Source organism: Phascolarctos cinereus, unplaced genomic scaffold (genome assembly GCF_003287225.1).
Source record: "Phascolarctos cinereus isolate Bilbo 61053 unplaced genomic scaffold, phaCin_HiC Scaffold_4;HRSCAF=312, whole genome shotgun sequence".
Classification (NCBI taxonomy): domain Eukaryota; kingdom Metazoa; phylum Chordata; class Mammalia; order Diprotodontia; family Phascolarctidae; genus Phascolarctos; species Phascolarctos cinereus.
Genome location: NW_027555847.1, coordinates 507,842,202 through 507,869,833, shown reverse-complemented (window position 1 = coordinate 507,869,833; position 27,632 = coordinate 507,842,202). Strand labels below are relative to the sequence as shown.

The 27,632-nt window shown below is 37.6% G+C and overlaps 1 protein-coding gene across 5 annotated transcripts in view; it reads right to left on the bottom strand.

Moving 5' to 3' along the window:
- The window catches only part of SMCHD1 (structural maintenance of chromosomes flexible hinge domain containing 1), a 234,804-nt gene extending 207,502 nt beyond the window's left edge, over positions 1 to 27,302 (bottom strand). For 3 of the 5 annotated variants that reach the window (XM_020970644.2, XM_020970647.2, XM_020970648.2), the window contains exons 1-3: positions 27,041 to 27,301; positions 4,313 to 4,388; positions 3,673 to 3,834 (exon numbers count right to left, since the gene is read on the bottom strand). In XM_020970644.2, the coding sequence (XP_020826303.1) occupies positions 3,673 to 3,834; positions 4,313 to 4,388; positions 27,041 to 27,217 (415 nt within the window). In that variant the 5' untranslated portion in view covers positions 27,218 to 27,301. Of the gene's footprint in view, positions 1 to 3,672; positions 3,835 to 4,312; positions 4,389 to 27,040 lie in introns of all 5 variants that reach the window. The other 2 variants (XM_078153486.1, XM_020970646.2) reach the window with 2 other exon arrangements.
- Between the last annotated feature and the right edge of the window lie 330 nt (positions 27,303 to 27,632).

Below are 27,632 nucleotides of genomic sequence, written 5' to 3'. Positions count from 1 at the left end.
ATATTTCTTACATAAGCAATGGCTCTTGGAGGAAGAGGGGAAAGGGAAAGTATTGAGAAATGTGGTGATGTAAAAACTAAAGATTTCAATAAAAATATTTTTAAAGGACTGATCTGAAATTTAAAGCCAAACAAGATTTAATACTTCATGTTTTTAATTCTTCACTCTTCAATGAAATAGACTTTCTCTTCAAACGAAGAAATCACAAACCATCTGTGCTTTCTCATCCTGAAAAATTCTTCTCCATGTCATTTCATAAATCATACAAAGAATCAATACCCTTACTCTAGATCTATTAATATTCAGAGGATAACAGTGAAGTACTTGGGTTGTCCATCTGTTTCCCCACTAAACTCGCTACATGACCTTGATATCTTTTTTAGGGGATCTTTTAAGCAATTTCCTGGGACAACCCCTCGTTGTAGTGGCCTAGTTACACCCATGCCATACACATTCTATATCTCTTTGGAGAGACTCTGAAATGTCAGTCTCCAAAGAATCACAATTACAGGAATCTAAAGGACAATGAGGGCTGAATAAACTATTTAAAAATCCAAAACATAAATACTGTCTCTACATGGCCTTATCCAAGTCACCTAAACTTTCCCAGGGTCAGTTTTTAATCTATAAAATGACAGGTCTCAACCATAATACTTCCTGGGGCCTTCCTACCTCTCAGAGCAAAAGGATTTATAGCTAGCTAATAAACAAGCATGGTTTTAACTGAAAATATCCTTGTGCATTAACTCCCCCCCCCCAACAAATGTGCTAGGTGATACTTAAACACTTTAAATTCAGCCTGAGTTTTTTTTTCTTTCTTAAGGCATCCTTTTTCACAACTAAGCAGATCCCTGAGGGTAAGGGTTTGGTGGTTCTGTTTGCTTTTTAGTTGCAGGCTTCTTTCTTAGATTTTTGTCTTATACAAATTTATAGCTATCTCTTCTATCATAGCTCATTCTACCCTGTAGCTACTCTTTGTGATTATACAGGTTGGTGAACGGTTGTAGGTGGTTGTAGTGTCTCCTATTCCCACCACCACCCCTTTATACTAGATTTTTTAAGAGTCCAAAGAAACTACTATTTAGCCTTATCTCCCCACATCTAGCATCTGTTAAGTTAAATTTTTAACCCAAGTCTAAGGCTTTACATCTACCCCCATTAAATTCATCTTACTTTGCTTAAGTTTAATATCCTAGTGGCCTAACTCATCCACATTTACAAGGATCCAGACTATAATGCATCATGTTAGCTATCACTCCCATGTTTGTGTCATCTGCAAATTTGAGATATGTTTTTTTTTAAATTAGATTAGATTTTATCGATGCTTTTTTTACATCACTATACTTCCCACCGATTCCACAACAGCATTCTCCACCAGCCTGGCAAAGAAGTCCATGAGACAAAAGGTTAAGAATACTCAGTTTAGATCAACATCTTCCACCACATACCACCCAAAAAAACCCTTAAAAAGATACAATTTTAGGGGCAGCTAGATGGTGCAGCAGATAGAGTTCCAGTCTTGTAGTCAGGAGGACCTGAGCTCAAATCCATCTTCAGACACTTGACACTAGATGTGTGACCCTGGGCAAGTTACTTAACCCTGATTGCTTCACCAAAAAAAAGAAAAAAAGGGGGGCAGGGCATACAATTTTTAAATGTCACCCCATTAAAAATTTAGAAGAGAATCATATCAAATACCTTTCACTGGTGTTACAAGGGGTAAATTCATAACCAAACCAAGGATTAGACAATCACAAGAGAAAATGGATAATTCTAATTACATTAAGTTAAAAAGCCTTTCCATGAAAGGGGAGAAAGGGGGGCAGAAAAATTGGTTATCAATTATCTCCAAAAATGGTTTAGGATCCAAGAAAAAACATGTCAAAGTTCAAAAGTCATTTCTCAATAGATAAGTGATCCGAAGGAGATAAAACATAAAAAAGGAGAAAAAAATAATGGGAATCACAGATGTTAGACTGGTACATTAATACAGTATTGATGAAAACTATTCTGGAAAGCAGTTGGAAATTAAGCAAAGAGAGTGATCAAATGTCTATACTCTTTCACCCAGAAGTTCCACTACTAGGGACATGCCCCTGAAAGGGGTCAACGACCAAAAAAAAAAAAAAGCCTGATTTACCATAATATTTATAAGAGCATTTTTCGCTGAAGCAAAGAATAGTACACAAACTAGTACGTTGAGGAATGGCTAAATAAGCTGTGGCACACAAATGTAATGGGCATTACTGTACCATAAGAAACAACAGACGAGCATGGAGAAGCAAAGAAAAACCTAAGATACTGATGGGAAATAAACAAATAAGCAAGAAAACAATATACACAATGACAACAATGTAAGTGGAAACAAAAAAAAACCCAAAAAAAGGGAAAATAAATGCTGCAAAATTAATGAACACAGTCCCAAAGAAGGTACCTCAACCCAATTCTTTGTATTAATGTGGAACTATAGGTGTAAAACACTGCAAATAAAGCTAGACTTTTTTAATATGTTGGTAAATTTTGCCAAAAATTATTTTTCCCCTCATAAGCACAGGGGGTAACTTTCTGGTAAGGAGAAGGAGGAAAGATACGTTAGTAAATACAAATGGTATAAAAACAAAAGACATCAAAAATTAATTTTACAAATATACAAAGTTAAGAATAAAGTCAATAGGAATAAATGTTAACTCTTTAACTTGGGTTTAAAAAATAAACTTTACAAGCACAGGAGAGGGAAAAGATCATAGCTAAAAAGCAATTAAACTCAAAGCATCTGAAGATTTTAGCACACTACAAGCTCAATATGAGTGAAACAATGATATGGCAATTAATAAAGTTGATATAATCTTCACTATGCTAAGAAGCACAGCTTCCAGGAACCAGAACCTGGTCAGATCACGTCTGGAGTGCTGTGTTTGATAAGCTAGAGAAAACCCAGCATGGGGCTGTAAGGATAGCGAAGTAAAGGGTCTTAAATTCATGCCATATAAAGAACAACTGAAGGAACTAGGAATGATATTTAGCCTAGAGAAGAGCTATTTTAGAAGAATCACAAATGTGCAAGAGAAGCTACAAAAGTTACATGCTGAATTTATTATATTTAGAAAGAAAAGCAAGTTCTAAATAGCACAAATTTGTGATTTCACATGCAAACCTCTCCTTTTGTTCTATAACATAAACGGAAACGCTCATTTTCATTTTGTGTTTAACTTTAGAATAAAAATAAAATTAGATTTTTAAAGAGGGGGCATAGAAAGGACATTATGCCTGTCTTCAAACTGCTGAATAGCTGAATAAATGATTAATAAAATGAACATTATAATTCAATTAAAATTATGAAAATAGGAATACTAAGAAGCATAAAGCAATGAAAGAATAATCATGATGACAAAATGTTGTAGGGATATGAAGAAATATATGCACAATACAGAAATGAATTAGGTAAGTTATAAGAAGACAGAAATAATAATTGTCTTCTGTTTAAATTCTTTAAGATAATTCAAATGTAAATCATAATACACTTGAGTACATTAATTTTTTAAATAAAATTAGATGGAAAGGTAATTTGTAGAAACTGAAGGTATGGCAACAGGTGTGAACTGAGACTTGTGGGAAAAAGAAATGTAGAAATAACCAAAAAGAATCCTATGAGGACTGAACTGGAATACTTACGTAAGGGATTTTGTCCTTCACTGGCATAATATTCATACATGCCACTTTTAACCAATGTGTCATAGTGTGGTAAGAAGTCAATTCGTTCCTTTGTTGCGGAAAGCAGTAACTGATTGACTGACTGAAGTAAGTACAGAGTGACCCCGTCTTGAACATTTTCATCTATAAGCAAGAAGAAAAACCTGAAATGCATAGCTAGCATTTAGAAAAACTTTGTTAAAATTGAACTTTCTAACACTTTTCAACAACTACGAAATATCTCTTAAAAAGCAACACACAGAAAAAGACTTTAGCATATAATCAGAATATACTTTTATGCCACAATTTAATTATCTATGAAAAACAAAAGTTAAGTTTTAAATTCTTTTATTCATTCAATGAATACAACTACCTACTGTGATACATGCTAGGGTCTTACAACTTTGGTGCCAAAATGAATTATATTAATTTTTAAATTCTAGCTTTTTAAAACCATGACAAAAACATGGGATAAAGTAAAATCTGGAGACAAGGGCAGTATTTACATCACAAAAGCCCAACCACTATATATTTATCACTATGTATTGTATAATTTTATTGCCTTTTATGTATTTTAACATGCTAAATGTAGAAGCATAAAGAACTTATGAACATTACTTACTGAAGTTATCAACAGTAATTTCTTTTCTATTTGTTGTTGTAATAACAAACTTCTCCCCAGATGAAATCCCAAGTGCCTAGCAAAAAGGGAAAACAAGCCAGTTATATATAGTAAATGATAAATTTAAATTCATAGAAGAAGAGGATTGAACAACTACTATAATTACTTGACCTCAATTTATTTATAAAAGCATTCTTACTTATTATGCAAATTGAGCTTTTGTAAAATAATAACATGAGAAATCTATGCTTTGTGTATCTTGGTGACTATTAAGTTATGAGACTGGTCTTACACGGCCTTCAGAATTAAGCATTCAGCAATGATTAACATTTGAAGTAGCCTTTCTCTGAAAGACAGTCAACCTTATGTCAATAAACTAGAGGTAATATGTAATATTTATGTAATAAACAAGGTTTGCATTATTACTTCAAGTCAGCAAAAAAGAGTGACAATTATTTAAATACCAAATTGTACTTAACAGGAAACACCTGCAAAGAAAGCCTACAGGGTGCCAAAAGAAGCTTACAGGGATCAGTAATTTTTAGCTCAAGAATCTCTGACTAGCAACAAAAGAGAAGTCCAACAAAAGGAATATGGGGTTTGAAGTCTGAAGACATTAAGTTCAAAGCCAAACTATACTATTTATTTGCCTACATGATTTTGCAAAAGTCACTTACATTCTTTGGACCTCTTTGTTCATCTCTAAAACATGGGATTTGGACTAAAAATGATCTCTAAATTCCCTTGTAGATCTAAATATATCCACATGGAATATCTCTATTGTAGATGTATTTATGATGATATACAAAACGGTCCTCTATCTTAGAACATTTGAAAATGTTCATGACTAGTCAAAGATCTAATTCAAATAGATAATATGAAAACAAATTAAATTTGAAAAATCTGCTCTGAGACAAAAACTTGGACAGAACATGAGAAGTTTATAACAAAAATTTTCAATGAAGAACAGAAACTTCAAAGACAGACTAGACTTAAAGGTTTGTTATCTTTCAAAGGCAGCAAGACAAAATTAACACAATTCAGAAGAAAACAGTAACAAGTTAGGAAATGTCATTTCTGATGTGACCCAGAAACAAACTATGACACAAAAACTTCAATATGCTGTTATCCCCCTCGGACCCAAGAGACTGTATATGTCAAAATACAATACAATGTCACCTTTCTGTGATACTGATTGTTCATAAGTTGACAGAATTTATTTTGTTTAAACTATCAAGTCTGAAATTAAGAAATTCTGAACTGTTTGAAATGTCCCATAAAACACAGGACTCAACAGTCTCTTCAATAAAACAACATTCCAGTTCATATTGTTTTTAATGTCTAACAACTTTTGACCAAAAATGTTACTACCTAGCTCATCCACCTTATTCAATCAAATCTAGCTATGGAATTATTTTACCTATTATCAAAAATCAAGGCCACATCCAAAGTAAAAATAATCTGCTTTGATTCGATATATTCAAAAAAACTATGCCATAAGTTCTGAAGGCAATTACAAAAAGAGTTCCAATAATGACAACATCCTGGAAGAGACAAGTAGAATTACTAGCCATTTCTCCATCATGGCACATGCACTCCAGGCATTTTCTCTGTCCTCCTTCTATTAGAACCCTAGACTCTGTGGCCCTGGGGCACTGGACTCAAGTGACTTTATACCTCACACCAGGCCTTCATATCACTTTCCAGCCTTTTTCATACCTATTACCATGCATGCTCCTCCCACACACATGCTTCCTAGCTCTGTTACTATTGTCCTCTAGCCATTAGAATGTAAGCTACTAGACGGCTTAGGACTCTCTTCCTTGCTTGATTACACAGTGTTTAACACAGTGCTGGTAAATAGTAAGGACTTAATAAATGCTTTTTCATGTTGGAAAAGATGTGGGAAAATTGGAACACTAATGCATTGTCAGTGGAACTATGCCCAAAGGGCTATAAAAATATGCATACTCTTTGACCCAGCAATAGCACTAGAATTCTAGGGCTATCCTAAAAGAGATCATACAGATATCCCAAAGAGATCATACAGATGGGAAAAGGACCCACATGTACAAAAATATTTATCGCAGCTTTTTTTGTGGTAGCAAAGAATTAGAAATTGAGGGAATGCCCATGAATTGGGGAGTGGCTGAACAAGTTGTGGTATATGAATGTAACGGAATACTATTGTGCTATAAGAAATGATTAACAGACAGACTTCAGAAAAACCTGGAAAGACTTGTATGGTTTGATGCTCAGTGAAGCGAGCAGAACCAGGAGAACACTGTACACAGTAACAGCCACGTTGTGTGGTGACTAATGTTTGTAGACTTAGCCCTTCTCAGCAATGCAAGGATCTAAGACATTTCCAAAGGTCTCACAATCGAAAATGCTATCCATATCCCAAGAAAGAACTACGGAGTTTGAATGCAGATTGAAGTATACTATTGTTTTTTTTTTCCTTCTGTTTTGTTTTATTTCCTCTTTCTGGTGGTTTCTCCTATTGGTTCTAATCATTCCTTACAACATCACTAATATAGAAATATTTTTAATAGGAATGTAAATGTATAGCCTATATCAGATTGTGCTCTGTCTTGGAAAGGGAGGGGGAGAAAAATTTAAAACTCAAAACACTTATGGAAGTGATTGTTGATAAATCAAAATAAATTAAGTCAGAAAAAAAATAAATGGTGACTACATTGAAAGGGAAACACTCATTTTGATGTTTAAGTTCTCAAGTGTCCACTAGTTTAAGTTCTTTAAACTTCAAACATGTTAAATTGTCCTATGAAGTTGAAGACAGTGCTGATGATGATCATCTGAATAATGATATGGTTGAGCAAACAAATTTAAGCCAATTTGTAACAAATGGTCCTATCGTGCACATAGCATATCAATTACTTAAATATTTCAAGGATCAGTGATTTTAGTACTGAGAGCATATACCTTCAATCAAGGAAGATCACAGCCCCACTGCCTTATAAACAGTTTAAGGAGTTCTTGTGACCAAAAAAATGTCCTGGTGGCCAAACCTCAAGTGACATGCAAACTGATAGGCAAATTGCTCTGTAGCCCAAGGCATCTAACCTGATGGATAACTAAATTATAAAACCTGGCCTAGGTTGAAGCAAGGCCAGAGACATGGGCCTTAATCTTAGACCTGCAGACAACAAGCCTATATATGACACCTTTTCCAGAATGCTAGAGAACCTGACAAAGTTTCAGTTTCACTGGTATTGTTTTGGGAACAGTTGCCTGCATGCCACAATGAGGCATTTAATGAAGGTTGAACAAATTGTGATAAAATAATGAACTTCAACTTGAAAATACCACAGATCATATCAATCATGTCTCTGTTTAATAAACTCCAGTTTCTCTCTATTCCTTCCAGGATCAAATATTTGGTTTTTAAAGGCCTTCATAACCTGGACCCTTCCTACCTTTCAATCTTCTAACATCACACTCCATTGGCACCATCCCCATGTACTTACTAGATGATCAATTGACACTGGGCTACTTATTACTCACACAAGACATCTCACTCACTATCCCCTATGCTTGGTATCCAGTCCATCCTCATCTCTGCCTCTTGGCTTCCTTGAAATCTCAACTAAAATCCCTCCTATTCAAGAAAAAGAGGAAGTTGAGAGAAAAACAAGCTTTAAGAAACCTTGATGGAAAATGCAAATAAGTCATCTCAAGGGAATTTAAAGATGAAACTACAAAGAGAATACATATATATACCAGTGTACATGTACACACACACACACACACACCCGTGAATGTTTTAATAGCTAACTCTTTTTTACCATCAATGACAATGAAACCACCACATTTGGTCTCTTAACATCCATACTGTAATAGATGAGAAAGAAGTAGAAGAAAAAGATGGGAAAACTAATCAGACTAAACCAGAAGTTCTTAATCTTCGATTCACAAATTTGTTTTAATATTTTGATAACTATTTCAATATAATCGGTTCCCTTTGTAATTCTATGTATTTTATTTTATGCATTTAAACAAATTATTTTGAGAAGAGGTCCACAGTCTCCAAACTGACAAATAAGGTCCATGACACAAAAACACTTAAGAACCTGTAGACTAGATGATGTACACACAAAAGTACTTTCTTAAGTCAATAAATTTTAGCTTGTTGAAGAATTGGTTTTCAAATTATCTTGAAGATAGCAGAACATCTTTAAAAAAATTTATGGAAAAAATCTCAGACCTCACTGCTATATTACTGCAAGCCATATGCATAATTTCTTATCTCCAGAAAGTGTCTGTAAGAATCATCTACACATGCATTAAGGTCCTCCTTGAGGAAAGGCAGACTTTCCTTTTTTCTTTTCTTTTCTTTTTTTTTTTTTGGTGAGGAAATTGGGGTTAAGTGACTTGCCCAGAGTCACACAGCTAGTGACTATTATGTGTCTGAGGTCACATTTGAACTCAGATCCTCCTGACTCCAGGGCCAGTGATCTATCCCACCTAGCTGCCCCTGAAAAGGTAGACTTTCACTAAGCAGACTACATTTCTACACTTACACAACTGACTAAAAGATGTTAATAAGAGAGTCTATTGTGCTTATTGTTTGTTGACTACAAAAAACATAATTCTATAAAGTACTTCCTTAAAGCCTCTCCTCCAAAAAGGTGTGATCCCTACACATGGTGAAATCTCACAAAAGTCCTTGAAAAGTGAAACAAAAGTAAATGTTTGATGGTTCTCCTTTCTAAACATATAGAGTGAGGAAGAAAACAAGTAGACATATCCTTGACAAAAGTGTGTAACACTGTCACTAATTACATCTGTACAAAGTCTATTTAGGCACACATTTCGTAGAGATGATGAGATCCTTCAGATGATCTGGTTTGTGGATGACACTATGCATAAGAAGAACCTCTTAAATAAACTCTACAATCACTCAGAGTCTGGCCTAACACAAATCCATCAAAAAAGCCAAGTATAAATCCAGCCTCAGACCAAACACTTGACACGTATTAGCTGTGTGACCCTGGGCAAGTCACTTAACCCCAAATTGCCTTAAAAAAAAAAAAGAAAAAACACACACACGCACAAAAAAGCCAAGTAGATGAATAATACCAATAATGTCCAAATTATGATATTCTGCTAAATGGAAAATAAATAAAATGGTAAATGCCTTAGAAAGATTTCATACAGACTTAAATAAGCTGGGTCCAGAACTGAGTGATCTACATTGTATTTGGGATATTACATATTACTTCTAATGATTCCCCTACAATCTTCTTTCAGACCAAAAGCCATCTTTTTTAACACCAATAATAATCCAGTAATACTATACAGCCGCAAGTTCGAGAGCACTACAGTTTCTGAAACATTAAAACTTCAAAGTTACTTCAAAAGCAACAGAAATATTGTGTAAGCAAGCTATAACACATCACAAGCAAAGAAATGCATAAGAGAAACACTGAAAAGAATACTGTAGAAATGGATGATAAAAAAAAAAAAGATGTCAGGCACATACCAAGAAGAGAAATAACCCATGGACAATGCTCCACTAGTGTCCAGCCAACATCAAGTATACCAGAGGAAAGCTCTTAGCAGAAGACTAACAGGCTATAGACAAGAGTCAATAACACCACAGATTATCAAATACCACAGATTTTCTAGAAGTTGGTCAAGCTGAAAAAAGGTTGTAAGCCTAAAATTTTTTTGAGAAAAAAATAACGGTGGGCTTTCAGGAAACTAGTAAAGTAAAAAGTTTTAGCCAAAACAAACATCCTCTACTAGAACTTCAAAAATGGTAAGACATAATAAATCAAATGAAATTTCAATAACTGAAACAGGAGAAATAGAAAGAAATTCCTAAAATTCCTCCTTATATTATCCACCAAATCCCATCTCCCTCCTCTACCCCAAAAAAGGAAGGGCCTTAATTTTGAGTCCTTGTTCCACTCCTTTCCCAGGCCACATGATGCCCCAGAGGATCTATACAACTGCTATCTGTTCCCTCCTTGCCACCCTCAACTCAAGGTTCTACACTAAGGGTTAAGAGTTAAACATACTGGGGGGCACCTAGATGGCACAGTGGATAGAACACTGGCCCTGAAGTCAGGAGGACATGAGTTCAAATACGGCCTCAGACCAAACACTTGACATTTAACTGGCTGTGTGACCCTGGGCAAGTCATTTAACCCCAACTGCCTAAAAAGGGAAAAAAAAATACAAAAAAAAGTTAAACATACTGGGCTGGGTTGCTATTGGCTTGTTTGCTTTCTACTTCTATCCCAATCCCCTTGCTAAGGAATTTATGCACAGGGCTCCATGTGGCTACTACAAGACATGCTCCATATGGTAGAGTTTACTACCACTCACCAACCCCCTTATCTGTAGACATCCCTTTGAAAGACTCCACACAGCAACAGTTCCAGCAGCCAGAATCAAGTTTGCCCTCAAAAAGGGTAAGTACACAAATGAAGAACCATAAGTGAAGAAAACAGTAATTTTTAAAAAGTAAAGAAACTGAGAAAATAAGCAGACAAAAACTCCTAATACAATGAGAAAATACTATGGGTTGACTTCTGGGTCACACAAGCAACAAGTTGAAGGAAAAAGACATTTCCTCTGATTTCTATTGCCTCATAGAAATTATACAGCAAAGATAAAACAATTTCAGTTGTCTCCACAGTTTAGGTCACCCAAAATCCAAAATGAGGCTAAAAAAAACCTTGAAATTATGCTTACTGAAGCTGAACTCAATCTCTTTCACCTTCTACACTACCACAAGCAAGGCTGCACTAGCAGACCCAAGACATGCTAGACGGTTACAATAAAACCAACCCCTATGCCCCAGTCCCCAGTACTTCTGTCCAGCACCCTGGCTCTAGATGTTACAGAAGTTTGCTCAGGCCAAAACAGCCAGCTTGGCCACATCCTATCAAGAAGCAAAAACCTTCCAGGGACTGCAACCCCAGTGAATTAGTGCTGCAAAGCTCTGAACTGTTGGTGCTGAAACAGAAAACTGAGGAATACAGGGAGTGAAAAAGGTCACCAAGACAGGACACCATGTGCTTGAAGGGGAAAAAGGTGAACTGTACAGCAATCTACCAAGACTGAGGGAAAGAGTACTGCATCCAGCTGGGGCCAATTCTTACCCAAAAGTCAGCTGTGGCAGAGACCTAGATTGGTGAACCTCAAATTGCCCAGCAAGGGAAAAGGCTGAGATACTTTCAGATCCAATCTTCAAGGAAACCACAATCAGAGGAGAGTCATAAAAAAATGAGTGATAGGGAAAATAAAGAGGAAAAGAAGACTTAGATTACCAAAGATCTATTGAAGGATTTTGAATATGAACAGATAAAACAGGAAGAGCAACAACCAAAATAAACACTGGACCTCCAGATAGTGTAAACAAATTCAGACATCTATGAATGCAGAATACTGTAAAACAAAGGAAATGATAGATGAATTTGATGAAATAGAGGCTCTTGTGGAATTTGATGATAACATGGAACCACAACACACCAAGGAGAGAAGAATTTTTATCCTACACAGCAAAAATATAATGGGCAAAACAGAAAAACTGGAATCTGCTAGCACAAGCCTCATCAAAGAAACAAAAGAGAACAGACTGGGAATGCAAATATATAGAATGATAACCTAGAAGAAAAGAAGCAAAAAAAAGATTATTATTGAAATAAAATATGCTCACTGGGTAAGTAGAATAGGATGCATAAAGAAAACCTAAGGATCATAGGTCTCTCAGAAGAACACAACAGGACAAAAAAACTTTAACACCATAATGAAGAAAATAATATGAGCTAACTAGAACTCCTGAACATAAAAAAGTAAGTTCTAGGGGACAGCTAGATGGCACAGTGGATAGAACACCGGCCCTGGGTTCAGAAGACCTGACTTCAAATCTGGCCTCACACACATAACAGGTCACATAGCTGTGTGACCCTGGGCAAGTCACTTAATCCCCACTACCCAACAAAAAAAAAAACAAAACAGTTCTAATTGAAAGAATTCATAGATCACCTCCAGAAAAAACTCAAGGCTGGCAAACTCCAATACACAGTGGTTATAATTTAACAATGCCACTCAGAAACAAGTTTTGTAAGCTATCAGGAGAAAAGACCTTCAAATACAAAGGAAAGGACGTTCAAATCACGTAAGATTATCCTGCAACAACTAGAAAACATAGGAGAGAATGGAATAATGTGTTCTAAGGAGCAATGGGCCTCAGGATGCAGCCCAAGGTGATCTATTCTGCAAATCTGAGCTTAATCATACAGGAAAAAAGATGGACATTCAAAAAATTGAGAAAGGACCCTACCAGAATCCTTTTATGAGGCAAATATCACCCTAATACCAAAACCAGGGAAAGGTAAAACACAGAAAGAAAACCATAAGCATGTTAATTAAAATCATTGAATCAAAACTTTTAAACAAAATCCTGTTAACCTACAGGGATTTCTCCAAGAAATTATTTATTGTGACCAAGTGAGATTTTTACCAAAGAGGCAAGTATGGTTCAATACCAGGCAAATAATCAACATAATTAATCATATTAAAGACTAAAACATCCAAAAGCACATTATCTCAACAGGTATAGAAAAAGGCTTTGACAAAGTACACAACATTCATTTATGCTTTAAAAAAAACCCCTCTAAAGTATAGCCAAAAAGCACTCGTTTTTAATATAAAAAAGAATCAGATGCAATTGGATACACTAGAACTTTTTCCAATAAATAGGACAGTGAAAGAAGGATGACCACTCTCCCCACCATTTTTTTTTTTACAAAATTCTGGAAATACTAGCAACAGCAATAAACAAAAGAAATTAAAGACATAAAGATAGGTAAAGGGATAAAAATATTTCTTTTTAATGATGATATAAGAGTTTATTTGGAAAACCCTAAAACACAAGAAGTAATAATAGAAAGAGAAATTACATTCCAAATAACTACAAAATGGAGGCAGCTAGGTGGTGCAGTGGATAGAGCTACGGCCTTGAAGATGGGAGTTCAAATCCAACCTCAGACACTTGACACTTACTAGCTGTTTGACCCCGGGGCAAGTCACTTAACCAGATTACCTCACCAAAAAGCAAAAATCTACAAAATACGTAAACATCTGGGGATCAATCTCCCAAAGCATACAAAAAACCTGTATAGATTTGATTACAAAGTAGTACCCCTGGAAGAAATAAAAAACCAACCCAAACAGCTCAAGGAATATTTCATGTTCTGGCTAGACTGGGCCAATATAGTAAAAATGACAATACTGCCAAGAATAATTTACACTTTTAATTATATACCAATCAAATTGCCAAAGGAATACTTTATAGAACTTGACAAAAATAATAATAAAATTCATTTGTAAAAACAAAAGATGTAGAATATGAAAGGAAATCATAGATATAAGATGAAGGAGAAATAGTACTTCCCAACCTCAAACTATATCATAAAGCAGCAGTCATCCAAACTATCTGGTATTGGTTAAAGAACAGAGAGACAGATCAACAGGAACAGACTAGACACAGGATATTCAGAAACAACAGAACTCAATAACCAAGCTAATAACATGGAAAAATCTAAGGAAAACTCCCTATTTGATTAAAAACTGCAGAGGAGGAGCAGCTAGGTGGTACAGTGGATAGAGCTCCAGCCTTGGAGTCAGGAGGACCTGAGTTCAAATCTGACCTCAGACACATGACACTTACTAGCTGTGTGACCCTGGGCAAATCACTTAACCCCAACTGCCTCACCAAAAAGGCAAAAAAAAGAAAAAGAAAAGAAAAGAAACCTACAGGGCCTGGCAGAAAGTAGACTTTGATCAATACCTTACACCACACTCTACAATACAGTCTAAATGGACACATAATTTGAATATTAAAGATCATTCTACAAAAAAAAAAATTAGAGGAGAAACAGATCATATAACATCCCACAACTATGGGTAGGAGATGTATTTTTAACAAAACAATATATACAGGCAATTACAAAGATAAAACAGATTAACATCTTTTACTTGAAACTGAAAAGGTTCTCTGCACATACAACATTAATGCATGTAGGACAAGGGGAGTAGTCAAATGGGGGGGAGGGGGAAATCTTCATATCAAATTTCTGATGAAGGTTTGCTATCCAAGATACATAAACAATAAATATATATAAGACTAATAGCCATTCCCCATAGATAAATGTCAAAGGATATAAACAAACAGATCTCAAAGAACTGTAAAGTATTCACAACTACATAAAAAATGCTCCAAATCACTAATAATAAGAAAAATGCAAATCAAAACAACCTTGAGGTTTCACCTCACACGCTGCAAATGGGCAAAATTGAGAAAAAATTTCGACATTCAATGTTGGTGGGACTGTAGAAAGATAGGCACACTAATAATACATTGTTGGTGGAGCAGTAATATGATACAACCACCTTGAAAGCAATTTGGAAGTATGCAAATAAAATGACTAAATTATCCAAAATCTTTGAACGTGAAACTCATTATTGAGCTAATATCCCAATGAAGCCATCAATAAGAAAAAAATCTAGATCAGGGGTAGGGAACCTGTGGCCTCGAGTAACATGTGGCCCTCTAGGTCCTCAAGTGCAGCCCTTTGACTGAATCCAAACTTCACTGAAGAAAGCCCCTTAATAAAAGGATTTATTCTGTAAAACTTGGACTCAGTCAAAAGGCTGCACTGAAAGACCTAAAAGTCCACATAAGGACGAAGGTTCCCCATCCCTAGTCTATATTCCAAAAATTTATAGTAATATTTTTTGTGATAGCTAAAAAGTGGAATGGATGCTCATCAACTGTGGAATGGCTAAACAAACTGTGGTACATGAATGTAATGGAATATTACTGTGCTTTAAAAATGTGTGGGGTGAATACAGAGAGAAGCATGGAAATATTTATATGAACTGATGCAAAGTGAAGTAAACAGAGCTAAGAAAATGATCAATATATACAGCAACTACAACAATGTAAACAGAAAGAACACTACACCAAAAAAACATAAGTAAATGTAACAAAATTACAAAGATCAAACAAGAATTGAATGGAGAGATAAAAACACATTCCCAACCTACCCCTTCATGGAAGTGGAAGGTCCACAGGTGTGTTACACTTTGCACATGTTTTCAGACTTTTTTCAATGTATCAACACTTGTGCTGTTTTTCCTCTCTAAAAAATTACTATCTGCCACACAGGATGGCTCTCTGAGGGGAGGAGAGATACATGGGATAAGATAACTCAATGATGTAAGAAACGGAAAATATCAATAAAAACTTGGTGGGTTTTTTTTTAAAGAAATACTGAGTTAAGAAGACCCCAGGAAGTTAACTACAAAAAAGGGAAATAATAATAATTCTAAATAAGCCACAAGCAGAATCCCAGAAAAAAAAAATGGAATGGTTATAAATACTGAAAAAAGAAATAAAAGTGAAGAGGTAAATATGAAATTAAGTGCTCTTAAAAGAACTCTAACATGAAAAACAAAATAATAAATTTAGAACAAAAACTGGAAAACCTCAGTAAAGTAATGGACACTCAGAAAAAAAAGAATGGAAAATCAAAAAATACAATGATACAACAAAAAATATTACAGATGTACATAACGTGTTCTCACAATTCTGGAATCAAAAACAGATGAAAAGTAGAGGAAAAAACAGAGGAAAAAAAATCAAAGAATCATCAGGTTCCTAGAAAAATATTACTCAAATAGATCCATGATCCCAAAGATCTAGGCATTCCTCCAAATATGTGAACTATAAAACATCCATACCTTGACCAACCTATTCAATTACTGTGGTACACCAAACATTCTGGGAGATTTTTTTTTCACTTTCTCCTAACTATTTAAGGACAACAATGGGACATTCTGGCCACTGTCAATGTGCCATTTTTCTCCCAGTGACCAGCCAATCTTCTCTTTCCTACCCTACATTTTCCTTGATGACATCTTTTACTCTTGCTATTCTTTGAAGTTTGTTATGTCATAACCTGCTCATAACCACCATGTATCTTGTTGCTGTCTTATGTATGATAGTGATTTTTAGTTCTTTGGAGATTGCTTTATGCCATGGCTTACCGCAATACAGAATATTAGTATTAGACTCCAGAGAACCAATGTTGAAGGACGCTATTCACAGTCCTGAGAGATGATGTGACTAGATACACTGAAGGAGACATATATTTTTGGACATGGCTAATATGTGAATTTGTTTTGCTTGACTATGCTTGTTCATTACAAGAGAAGGCTTTTACAATGGGGGGAAAGGTGGTGTGGTAGTATCTGAGGGTGACTGATGGTGAGACAACAAAAAGAGAAGAAGTGTCCATTTTTTTTAATACACAGAAGAAATGAGAAGTTCAAAATGGGACAAATAATAAGGAAAGCTCTGAAACTAATATGCTCAAAATACATAATTTTAAAAAAACATAAACTATAATAACAGACTCAGTTTCATTCACAATCTTATTTTTACATGGAAATGTTCATGTTGATTGCAGTTTTGTTAAGTTTATAACAACAAAAAAATTGCGTGTATTTTATTAAGGATACTGGAATTTAAAAGGATATTGGGTCACTATGGGTGAATCTTGGAATCATTAAATAAGCTTTACAGCTTCCCAAAGGTAATAATACATAGCTTGCTTGCTCCCCTGTTGAATTCTGGGCCCAGTTTTCCCTCAGATGCCCTGTCTGTCCTAGATTATATAACTGAATACCATACTATATAAATCAAGACTCCTTTTCGACAAATTTTCCCCAAAACCACACATTAAAATCCTTCAAGAATCCCTGAAAGACTTAAAAACAGAAATAATCCTGTAGAATGATCCCCTCCCTGAGCATGGTAAGGTTTTCTATATGCTCCTATGTGCAACTGACATAATTATACTTCTTGAATCAAACTCTAAAACATTGCAGAGATCCATAATTAAGCAAAAGAAAAAACATAATAAAACAAAAAACTTGGGTATAAAATGTTAAGAAATCACAAAATAAAACTGTCCAAAAGTAACAGATGGAAACAGCCACAGGTCACCACAAGGGAAACTTATAATATACCAAAAAATGGGCTTGCCAAGGTCCAGGGCTCCTAAGTTAAAAAAAAAAATTCTTCAAGAAACCAGGAGGGGAAAGATCATATATCAAGAAAATCCTATCAGACTGCATGTCATCTTGGTGAGGAAGGTAGCAAAGGAGGGGGAGAAAAATTTAAAACTCAAAAGCTTATGGAAGTGATTGCTGATAAATCAAAATAAATTAATTTTTAAAAAAATCCTAGACAATCATAAAGGACTCCACATCAACTAAGAGAAAGGATAGAAAAGCCTGGAACCCAATATTCCAAAAAAGCAAAAGAAAAGAGCTTCTGCCCCAAATTAACTTATTCTGCAAATCTAAATATCATTCTAGATGGGAAGAAATTGATTTTTCTTGAAATCAACTGAAAGTATTCCAACCATTCCTGAGCTTGACATAGTCTTTGAAAGGCAAAGGCATCACTTAATCAAAAAACATCAAACACTCACAATGTGCTGAGCACAGTGTCAGAGATACAAAGAATTAAACAATCACTTCTCCCAAGAAGCTCGCATCCTAATAGAGAAACAAACATATATAGAATATACAAAATACAAAGAGAATATAAATAGTTCTCATTTCACATAAATTCTCATTATGCAAATTAAAATTGGGAGGGAGAGGTTTGGGACAGGTCTCTGCTCTTGGCAGGGATGTGGCAGGGGTGACAGTGGCATCAGCAGCAGCACATTGCACTAGAGGTCCTCCTCTCCAGGTACTGAAGCAACTCCACCTGCAGAGGGGACCCAGCCATTGAAGTCGCTCATGGCTATGTGAGATCTGTGGAATGTCCACTTAAGTTAAGCAAGAACTAGTTGTAAATAAAAAAGTTAAATACAACATTCTTTGGATGAGGTTGGAACTTGAGAGACATCTTGAAGAGAATTTTATAAGACTGAGGGGAAAAGAGAGTGCAAATAAGTCAAGAGGGATGGCTAATGAAAAAAAAACGGAGGAAATCAAGCACAACGTGTAAGAAATAAAACAAGTTTGGCTGCATCAGAGTGTGAGGGAGAAGGAGAAAAGTGTAGTATGGCTGAAGAAGATAAGTCAGCATCAATTTATGAAGGGATTTAAAAGTTAAACAGAGGATTTTTTATTTTATTCTAATGTCAATAGGAAGCCACTGGAGTTGAGTAAGTAGAGAAATTATATGATCAAATTGCCACTCACAGAAAAGAACTTGGACAGCAATGTAGTGGAAAGAGACTTGAGGCAGTTGACCAGCTAGTAATTTGACTTGAACAGTTAGTAATGTTACAAAAATCTAAGTGAGAAATAATAAGGGCTGGGAGTAAGGTGGTAGCTTTGTGAGTAGTGAAAATGGTTCCAATATAAAAGATGTTATGGGGATAAAAAGGATAAGATTTGGCAACTGATTGGATATTTGGTATAAGGGAAAGTGAGTAGAGGTAACATGGATAAAACAAATTTATGAATCATTAAAATGTGAGCTCCTAGAGGGCAGGGGCTGTTTTTGCCTTTCTTTATTTCACCAGAGCTTAGCATAGTGCCTGACACATAGTAATCACTGAATAAATGCATATTGGCAGCTAGGAACCACTGTGGATAGAGCACTGGTTTTGGGAGTCAAGACCATCTTGAGACCTGCCTCAGACACTTTCCAGCTGTGTGACCATAGGCAAGTCATTTATCCTCTCTCAACTTCAGCTTCCTCAACAGTAAAATGGGGATAATCAATAATAACATTTCCCCTTAAAACTGTTATAAGAATTAAGGGAGATACTTGTAACTGTTAAGCACAATCCTTAGCATATAGTAAGTGATAAGTGCCTGTTTGTTTCCTTTCTACCTAATAGTGTGGTTTTGAGGATCAAATTAAATACATAACACATGTGAAATGTTTTACAAACCTTAAAAAGCATTATATAAATGCTAGCTTACTACTGACTTCCTGACTGGAAGAAAGGCAGACTGATGATGAAGATATATGGTAACCCATGTAAAGTACTTTAAAAACCTTAAAAATAAGCACTACATAAAGGCTATACTGTTGACTTCCCAACTAGAAAAATAGAAAAATGAGGATGAAAAAATAGGGAAGTTTAGAAGATGGTTGGATTTTGAGGAAAAAATGAGTTCTCTTTTAGACATGTGTCCAGACCATCCAGTTGGAAATGCCCAAATAAGCAAGTAGTGATACAGAGCTGAAGCTCAGTGGAGAGACTAGGGCTAATGTGAGTCATCTGCAGAGATGATAATTAAACCCAAGAGAACTAATGAGGTTACCAAGAAAGAGTGAGGAGAAGAAAGCCTAGGATAGCCTTGAAGGACATCCATAATTACGTGCATTTAACAGGGAGGATGAACAAGCAAAAGAGATTAAGAAGGAATGATCATATAAGGAAGAGAACCAGGAAAACGGGAGTGTCACAAAAATCCAGTAAAGAGAGTGTCATCAACAGTGTCAAATGCAGCAAATAGCCAAACAAGGATAAAGACCGAATAAAGAACATCAGATTCAGCACCTCAATGATCACTGAACTTTGAAGAGAGAACAATTCCCACTTGGTGATGAGATCAGAAGCTAGACTGCAAAGATTGAGGAGTGAGTGAGAGGAAAGAAGTCAAGGCAGTGGACAGGTTTTTTTTCTAGGAATTTGTCTGAGAGAGAGGAGAAATATTAAATGGTAGTTTTGGGAAGTATGGGATCTAATAAAGGCTTTCTTATGGATGAGGTATCCTTGAATACATTTGAAGGCAGTGGTAAGGAGACATCATAAGACATACATTTTTGGACATGGCCAATATGGGAATTTGTTTTGCTTTCACTATATAGATGATTTTTTTTTAAGCTAGGCAATGGGGTTAAGTGACTTGCCCAGGGTCACACAGCTAGTTTTATGTGTCTGAGGCCACATTTGAACTCAGGTCCTCCTGAATCCAAGGCTGGTGCTCTATCCACTGCGCCACCTAGCTGCCCCTTATACAGATGATTTTTACAAGTATTTTCTTTTTTCTTTTTCCCCAGGGTGGAGGGGTGAGATAAAGGGAAAATACATGCTTGTTAACTGAAAAAATAAGTATAATTTAATTTAGAAAACATAGCCTATGCTAGATAGCTCTACTTCTTACTCTAGAAATTTAAGACTCAACTAGTAGTAAAACTAGTGGCAGCTAGGTGGCACAGTGGATAGAGTGCTCAGTCTGGAATCCGGAAGTCATCCTCCTGAGTTCAAATCTGGCCTCAGACATTTACTACCTGTGTGACCCTGGGCAAGTCAGTTAATCCTGTTTGCCTCAGTTTACTTCTCTGTAAAATGAGCTGGAAAAAGAAATGGCAAACCACTCCTGTATCTTTTCCAAGAAAACCCCAAGTGGGGTCATAAAAAGTCAGACGTCAACTAAACAATATTAAAACTATTCTCTCAAAAATCAGTGACCTTCTAATTCCTTCACTTTTCTATTGCATTTGACATTATCTACCAACACCTACTTCTTAATAATATTTCCCCCCCAACTTGTGTGACACTATATTCATATTTTTATTTCTACCATATATTATTTCTTCCAATGACCATTATCTCTCCACTGCCAGAACATTCTACTTTCCTTATCAAGAGTTCAGGACTTGGCTCACACCCGTGGCTCTCTCCATCCCAGATCCGGCCTTCATAATATGCTGTTTTAATGTTAACACTCTTTCTTCTTCCCTGAAAATAGTTTTCATGAGTCAACAGTGTGACATAACAGCTAAAAAAAATCTAACACAATCTTAGGCTATATCATCACCGTTCTCATTATTATGATTATAGAACGTTGCATTAACAGAAGAAAGCAGAGCAAGAGTCAACAAACACTTGCACTATATGCCAAGCAAAGAGATGTGTCAGTGGTAGTCAAGTGCATCACCAATTTAGAATACAAATTCGTTTGTAATAAAAAGATGGCAAGAAAGAGCAGATGCAGAGAAATCTGGGAAGACTTTGTACAATGTGATACAATGAAATGAGCAGAACCAATAGAAAAATTTATACAATGACTACAACACTATAGAAAAATCTGAAAGAAAAAGACTAATCAATGCAATGATCAACTATGCCTCCAGGAGCAGCTAGGTGGCGCAATAGATAGAGCACCGGCCCTGAAGTTAGGAGGGCCTAAGTTCAAATCCGACCTCAGACCAAACACTTGACACTTACTGTGTGACCCTGAGCAAGTCACTTAACCCCAATTCGCAAAAAAAAAAAAAACTATGCCTCCAGAAGACTGATGATGACTACTGCTTTAGTCCTCTTGAAAGGTATTAGTCCAGAGGCACAGAATGAGACATTTTCAGAAATGGAAAAAAAAAAATCAACAAGAATCAGTGGATGCCTTCTTTTTATATATCACCCAAAACAAAAACAAAATAAAACAGCCCTCTCAAGGTCTTCTCCCATTTCAGGTCTCCCTTGGACCTCTATCTCTTGCTTCCTGCCAGGGCTCCCAGATTCCTAGTATAATCTCCTCTTTCTCCTGCTATTCTAAGTTGGGACTCACAGACCACATCACTACCTGCCTGAAGGAGCCTTGAACAATAACCACCTGCCTGCATCTCTAAAGGAATCTTTCTCCAACCAGTGATACTGTTCTGCCTGGACTAATCTTTTTCCCTCAATGGTTAGCATACTGTCTCATCTTCTTATACTGTCACTATCCCAGTAATTCTGACACCAACCCCTTTGCTAAATATTGTACAAACCCTTTTCCTCATCCTCCATTTTTTCATCCTTCACTGCCCACTCGCTTATTCCCATCTTCCTCAACCCTTCCGCTTCCCCCTCAAATGTCCCATTCCACATTTACTCATTCCTTCCACTGTGGCATTTAGAACCCTGGAATACCTGATCCATAATTAACAAATTCCCTTCATCTTAAAACTCATTCTTTCTCACTCCTTCCATTTTTGGCACTCACTCAGACCTGGCTCCCTCTCAATGAGGGACTCAATGAGACTCTGATGATGAGGTAGACTTTTTCTTTTGTGAATGCCAACACTTCTACCTGTACCCTTAGTCCCCTGTCCCATCTCTGCCTATTTTCTCCAGCAGCTTGCAATAAATCTATCTACATGCCAGTTCCTTTCCTACTTCCTATAACATTGTCCATGTCTTTCATTGTCCACTCTTTCAGGGCTGACTACACTTTGTCCCATTCTGTATCCACTGGTCACAAGCAAGAGAGTCAGAAAAATCCTTGTTTCCCATGAACACTTCTAGACCTTCTCCCTCTTACTACCACCATTCAGAAATCTCTCCTCTTTGGAGTTCAACATCCAAATTTATCACCTAATCCAGATTCTAGTGATGATTATCTCTCTACTACTAGAATATTGTACTTTCTTCAGAGTTCAGTGCCTGACTCACACCCGTGGCTCTCTCCATCCAACTTCTGCCTTCATAATACAGAGCTTTAATGCTGATATTCCCTCAAATACCCTAACTTCCCAGTTCACATGACCTATTCCTCCATTCTACCTCAAAAATACATGCTTTGTCATCCAGAAGTTTTCTACTTCTAGATTCATGATCTCTAAAATTATATTACCTGATCATCATAATCTTACATCACTCCACCTTTCTATATGCCTTGTTATCACTCTAAAATTTCTTTATCTGATCATATTTTATCATTTCTATCTTCCACATGCCTTACTAACCATACCTAAGTCTCTACCCTTCTGCTGTTTCCAGGGCTGTAACTCCTGCAATAACACTCATCTTTTCCCCACACTAATCTTTTAATAAACCAGGTCCATTCTACACTAATCCCTACTCTTGAATCTTTTGTCCCATTTGTCTTATCACAAACCACTCTTGGATTAGTCCTACCAATAACCTGTTTTGCTCCTACTCACAAGCTGCCGAACCAAACTAGAAGAAATCAGAAAATCACGCTGACTGAATCCGCTACAAATATGGTCCCTCAACGGATCAAGGCAATCCTCTTACTCCTGCCAAATAGACTCTCTCTCTTACTCTACACAATGGCTACTCCAAGTCTTTTATTCTATCTTTCAGAGCCTCCCACTTCACCTCCTCCTCCCTCCACCCTCTCAGAAGAAGACAGGTTCATACTTCACAGAAAAGAAAAAAAAAAGAGGTCATTCACAAAAAGCTCACTCCTGTCTCCTCACCTCACATCACTAGGAGATCTTAGCCCATTATTTTCTCCTTGACTTCAGTCTCTGATGATGACGTAGACTTTTTCCTTTGTGAATGCCAACACTTCTACCTGTACCCTTAGTCCCATGTCCCATCTCTGCCTATTTTCTCCAGCAGCTTGCAATAAATCTATTTATATGCCGGTTCCTTTCCTACTTCCTATAACATTGTCCATTTCTTTCCCTCAACTTTAAAAAACCCTCACTTGACTCTACCATGCCTACCAACTATTGTCCTATATATCTTATCTCCCTTTCTCAGATAAATTCCTTAAGAAAACCACCCACACCAAATGATTGCCTCACTTTCTCCTAAAAATTCTGCAGCCTGTTTTCCAACCTCTTCTTTCAACTGAAACTGCTCTCTCCAAAGACACCAGTGATCTTTTGCCAAATCCAGTGGCCTTTTCTCAATCCTCATCCTTTTTGACCACTCTGCAACCTTTTAAAACACTACTGATCATCTTTTACTCCTCAATACTCTCTTCTCTGAGTTTTGGTGACATAGTTCTCTCTTGGTTCTCCTCCTATCCATCCCCTTTGCTAGGTATCTTCCTCTGTACCACATTTACTAATCATGAGTGCCACACATATCTCAAAGGTTCTGTCCCAGGCCTTCTTATTTTTCCCTCCATACTATTTCCCTTGTGGTCTCATCAGTTCCCAAAAGTTCAAGTATTATTTCTATGCAAAAAAATTCTCAGATCAAATACATTCAACTCTAGTCTCTATCCTAAGCTCTAGTCCAGCATCACCACTTAAACATCTGGAAATAATATGTTATTCAATGTCTCAAACTCATCATATACAAACAGAATTCATTATCTTCCCCTTAAAACCAACCTGCCTTCCAAACTTCTCCTTTACTTATCCTCCCAGGCATCCAAGCAGGAAACTTAAGTACTATCCTTCTCACCTCGTTTTCACCCCACCATACCCAAATGATATTTCTACCTTCTTTCTTTCTTCCAATCTCTCTCTCTCTAACTGTACACACACCACCACTACCACCACCACTTTGTAATTGTTCCCCCTGTTTTTCAAGTCTTTCCCTACTCCTGCACTTAGCTGCCAAACTTTTCCTACTTAAAACTCCAATGGCTCTCTATTAATGTCTAGTGGATTTCCTAAAAACTCCTATGTTTGGCATAAAGCTCCTCACAATCTTGCCCCTTCCTGTCTTTCCAGTCTTCTTACACTTTAATGTACTCTATGATCCAGCCTGGAGTCAGGAATACCTGAATTCAAATCCAGGCTCAGACCCTAGCTGGATGACCCTGGACAAGTCACTTAACTCTGCCTCAGTTTCCTCTTCTGTAAAATAAGTTAAAGGAAATTGCAAACCACTCCACTATCTTTACCAAGAAAACCCCAAATGGTATGACAAGTTGGATACAACTGAAATGAATGAACAACAAAATAATCCAGCCACAAGAGGCTATTTTGCTGATTCTCTAACACACAACAAGCCATTTCTCATCTCCTTGCCTTTGCACTAGTTCCAATGCTGAAATGAGCTCCTTCCTCACCACCCTCTCAAGATCCCATAGCTTCCTTCAAGACTTAGTTCAAATTTCACTTTCTGTAAGAGGCCTCTCCTGATTTAAGGAGCAAAAGGTAGAGAATCTTCCTCTCTCAGTTTACCTTCAAATTACCGTATGTTTGCATGTATGTGTTTATGTGCGCATTTATAAATATGTGCATATATATACATATACACACATATATATAAAAAATATACATAGTGGTTTTGTTTCTTTGTAATTAGTTATTTACATGTTGCCTTAGAAAGTGAGCTTCTTTGAAGGCGGGGATTGTTTTTGCCTGTGGGACCTAGCAGAATGACAACTGCTGACCAACCTTCCCCAAAACCCTTGAAATGTAATAAGAAATTTTTAATGTGTGCAGTTGCATACGCACGTTTATCTGAAGATGAAAGTATAATTCCTACTGACCCAAGGGATTGTGCATATTACCAAATTTTTACTGTATTATCATTTGTTGAATTAAATACTGTATTTTAAAAGTTGGTGGTGGTGGTGGGAGAATGGCTGCTGAAAATCGTGGTCATGATCTTTGTGATAACTGTTCACCTCATCAAAATTTGTCCCATACCTGAGTTCAAATCTGCCCTCAGACCAAACACTTGACACTTACTAGCTGTGTGACCCTGGGCAAGTCACTTAACCCCAATTGCCTAAAAAAAAAATTTGTCCCATAAAGCTTAGTGCTCTAAATTTAAAATTTCTAAACAGTCATAATCCTATCTAACCTTTCACAGAGCCCAATCAAGCAACTGGCATTAATTAAATTCCAAATGGCCTTGTAATCTTTTTAGATAATACTACATACCGGCTTTGAAAAAACAATCTTATGTTATTGTTTGCAAACGATGCAACATGAAAAGTCCCTCTAAAATCTAAAAAGACTTTTTTAGGTAATGGAAATACAAGAAAGTTTTAAGCTTAAAATTATTCTTAAAGAAACCGAAACATACAAAAACACCTCAACACTTTGCCTACCAGCGCACTTGGTATTTCTATTAAACAAATCTTAACACAAAATAAATACCAGATCGTATGGGTATTCAATGTTTTGTTTTGGGTTTTGGGGGAGAGGGATAGCTGTCTGTGGACACTTTTGGATTTAATTCTTTATGAAGCAGGGTCCCGTTTCAGAAAACCTGAGTATCAGGCTGCTGATTCTAAAAAGGTCCCAAGTATGGGGCTAGGTTTCACAAAGTTTTCCTCTACCCTTCATAACACCTCTCTGCAAGGTGATGATGGCCCAAGAGCCTGATGGAGAAATTACAGCATCCTTCAGTAACCCTGTGGCAAACATACCCCACAGGGATTTTGCAACTTCCAAACTGTAATGCGAAAAAAAAAACCAAAAAACAAAAACAAAAAAATCATCACTGTTGGGAACCCAAGGGATACTACCCATCTCTAAACACATCATTTCCTTTTTTTTTTTTAAAGGGAACATCACACTTATTTCTCTCAGCCCAAATCAACTTCCTCTTTAATCGATGAAAAAGTTGCACGCTAAATCGAGAAAAGCCAACTTTCTGAAGTCGGGACACCTCCAAGAAACAACTTTCGCTGGCACGCGGGATGAAAAAGTAAGCCATCCTTCACCTGGCACGTTTCTTCTACTCCCCCAAGGTCTCCAAGGGTCCCAATACACCACAGAAAGGTGCACAGCTTGCCCGCCACCTCAAAGCCGGGGGACCCGTGTGCTCCGCGCGTTGGGGCTGACGGCTCCGCAGCAGGGCCGCCGCGCGCAGGACGCGGACAGGTTCCCTCTCCCCGCCGCGCATTCCGCCGCGCAGGCCCGGGGGCGTGCGGAGGGCTACTACGGGTGACAGGTTTATGGCCCGGGCCCTGCCAGGCTGCGCGGCGGGCCGCTGCCTGCCTCCGCACCTCATTCGCCCGCCCGCCCCGTCCCCTCCTGCGCTCCCTCCTCACCTGACAGACGGCACCGCGGAAGCTCGAGAAGCCGCCGCCCTCGTCCAAGTGCAGCGCGCGCTCCCCGACCTCGGACTTCTCTTCGCGCCGGTCGAACAGAAACACGGTGCGGCGGCCGCTCTCGCCGCCGCCGCCGCCGCCACCGCCACCGCCACCGCCGCCGCCTGCCGCTGCCATATTTGGGGGGAGGAGACAAGACGGGAGCGCTGGCGGCGGCGGAGGCCGCCCCTCTCAGCGGCGCCGCAGCTCGAGCTCCCCTCGCGGCGTCGCCTGTTACAGCTCCAGCCGCCCGGCGGCGGCGGGGACGGGGGGAGGTGGGGGGAGAAGCGGCAGCCCAACCACTGAGGACCTGCGGCCCTTGCGGCGGAGGCGACGCGACGGCTGCCGACCTTCTGGAGGGAAACGAAGAGGCAGCGGAGGCGAAGGGGCGGGCGAGGATCACCCGGGAACGGATTCAAACGAGTCTCTCCCCCATCTCTTCACGTCACTTCCGCGCCCTCGGCGCTCCTTCGGGGGGAGGAAACGCGGTTATCCGAAGAGACGACGGGCTCCCAAACCTCCACACTGCCGAACCTCACGCCGCACCGGATTG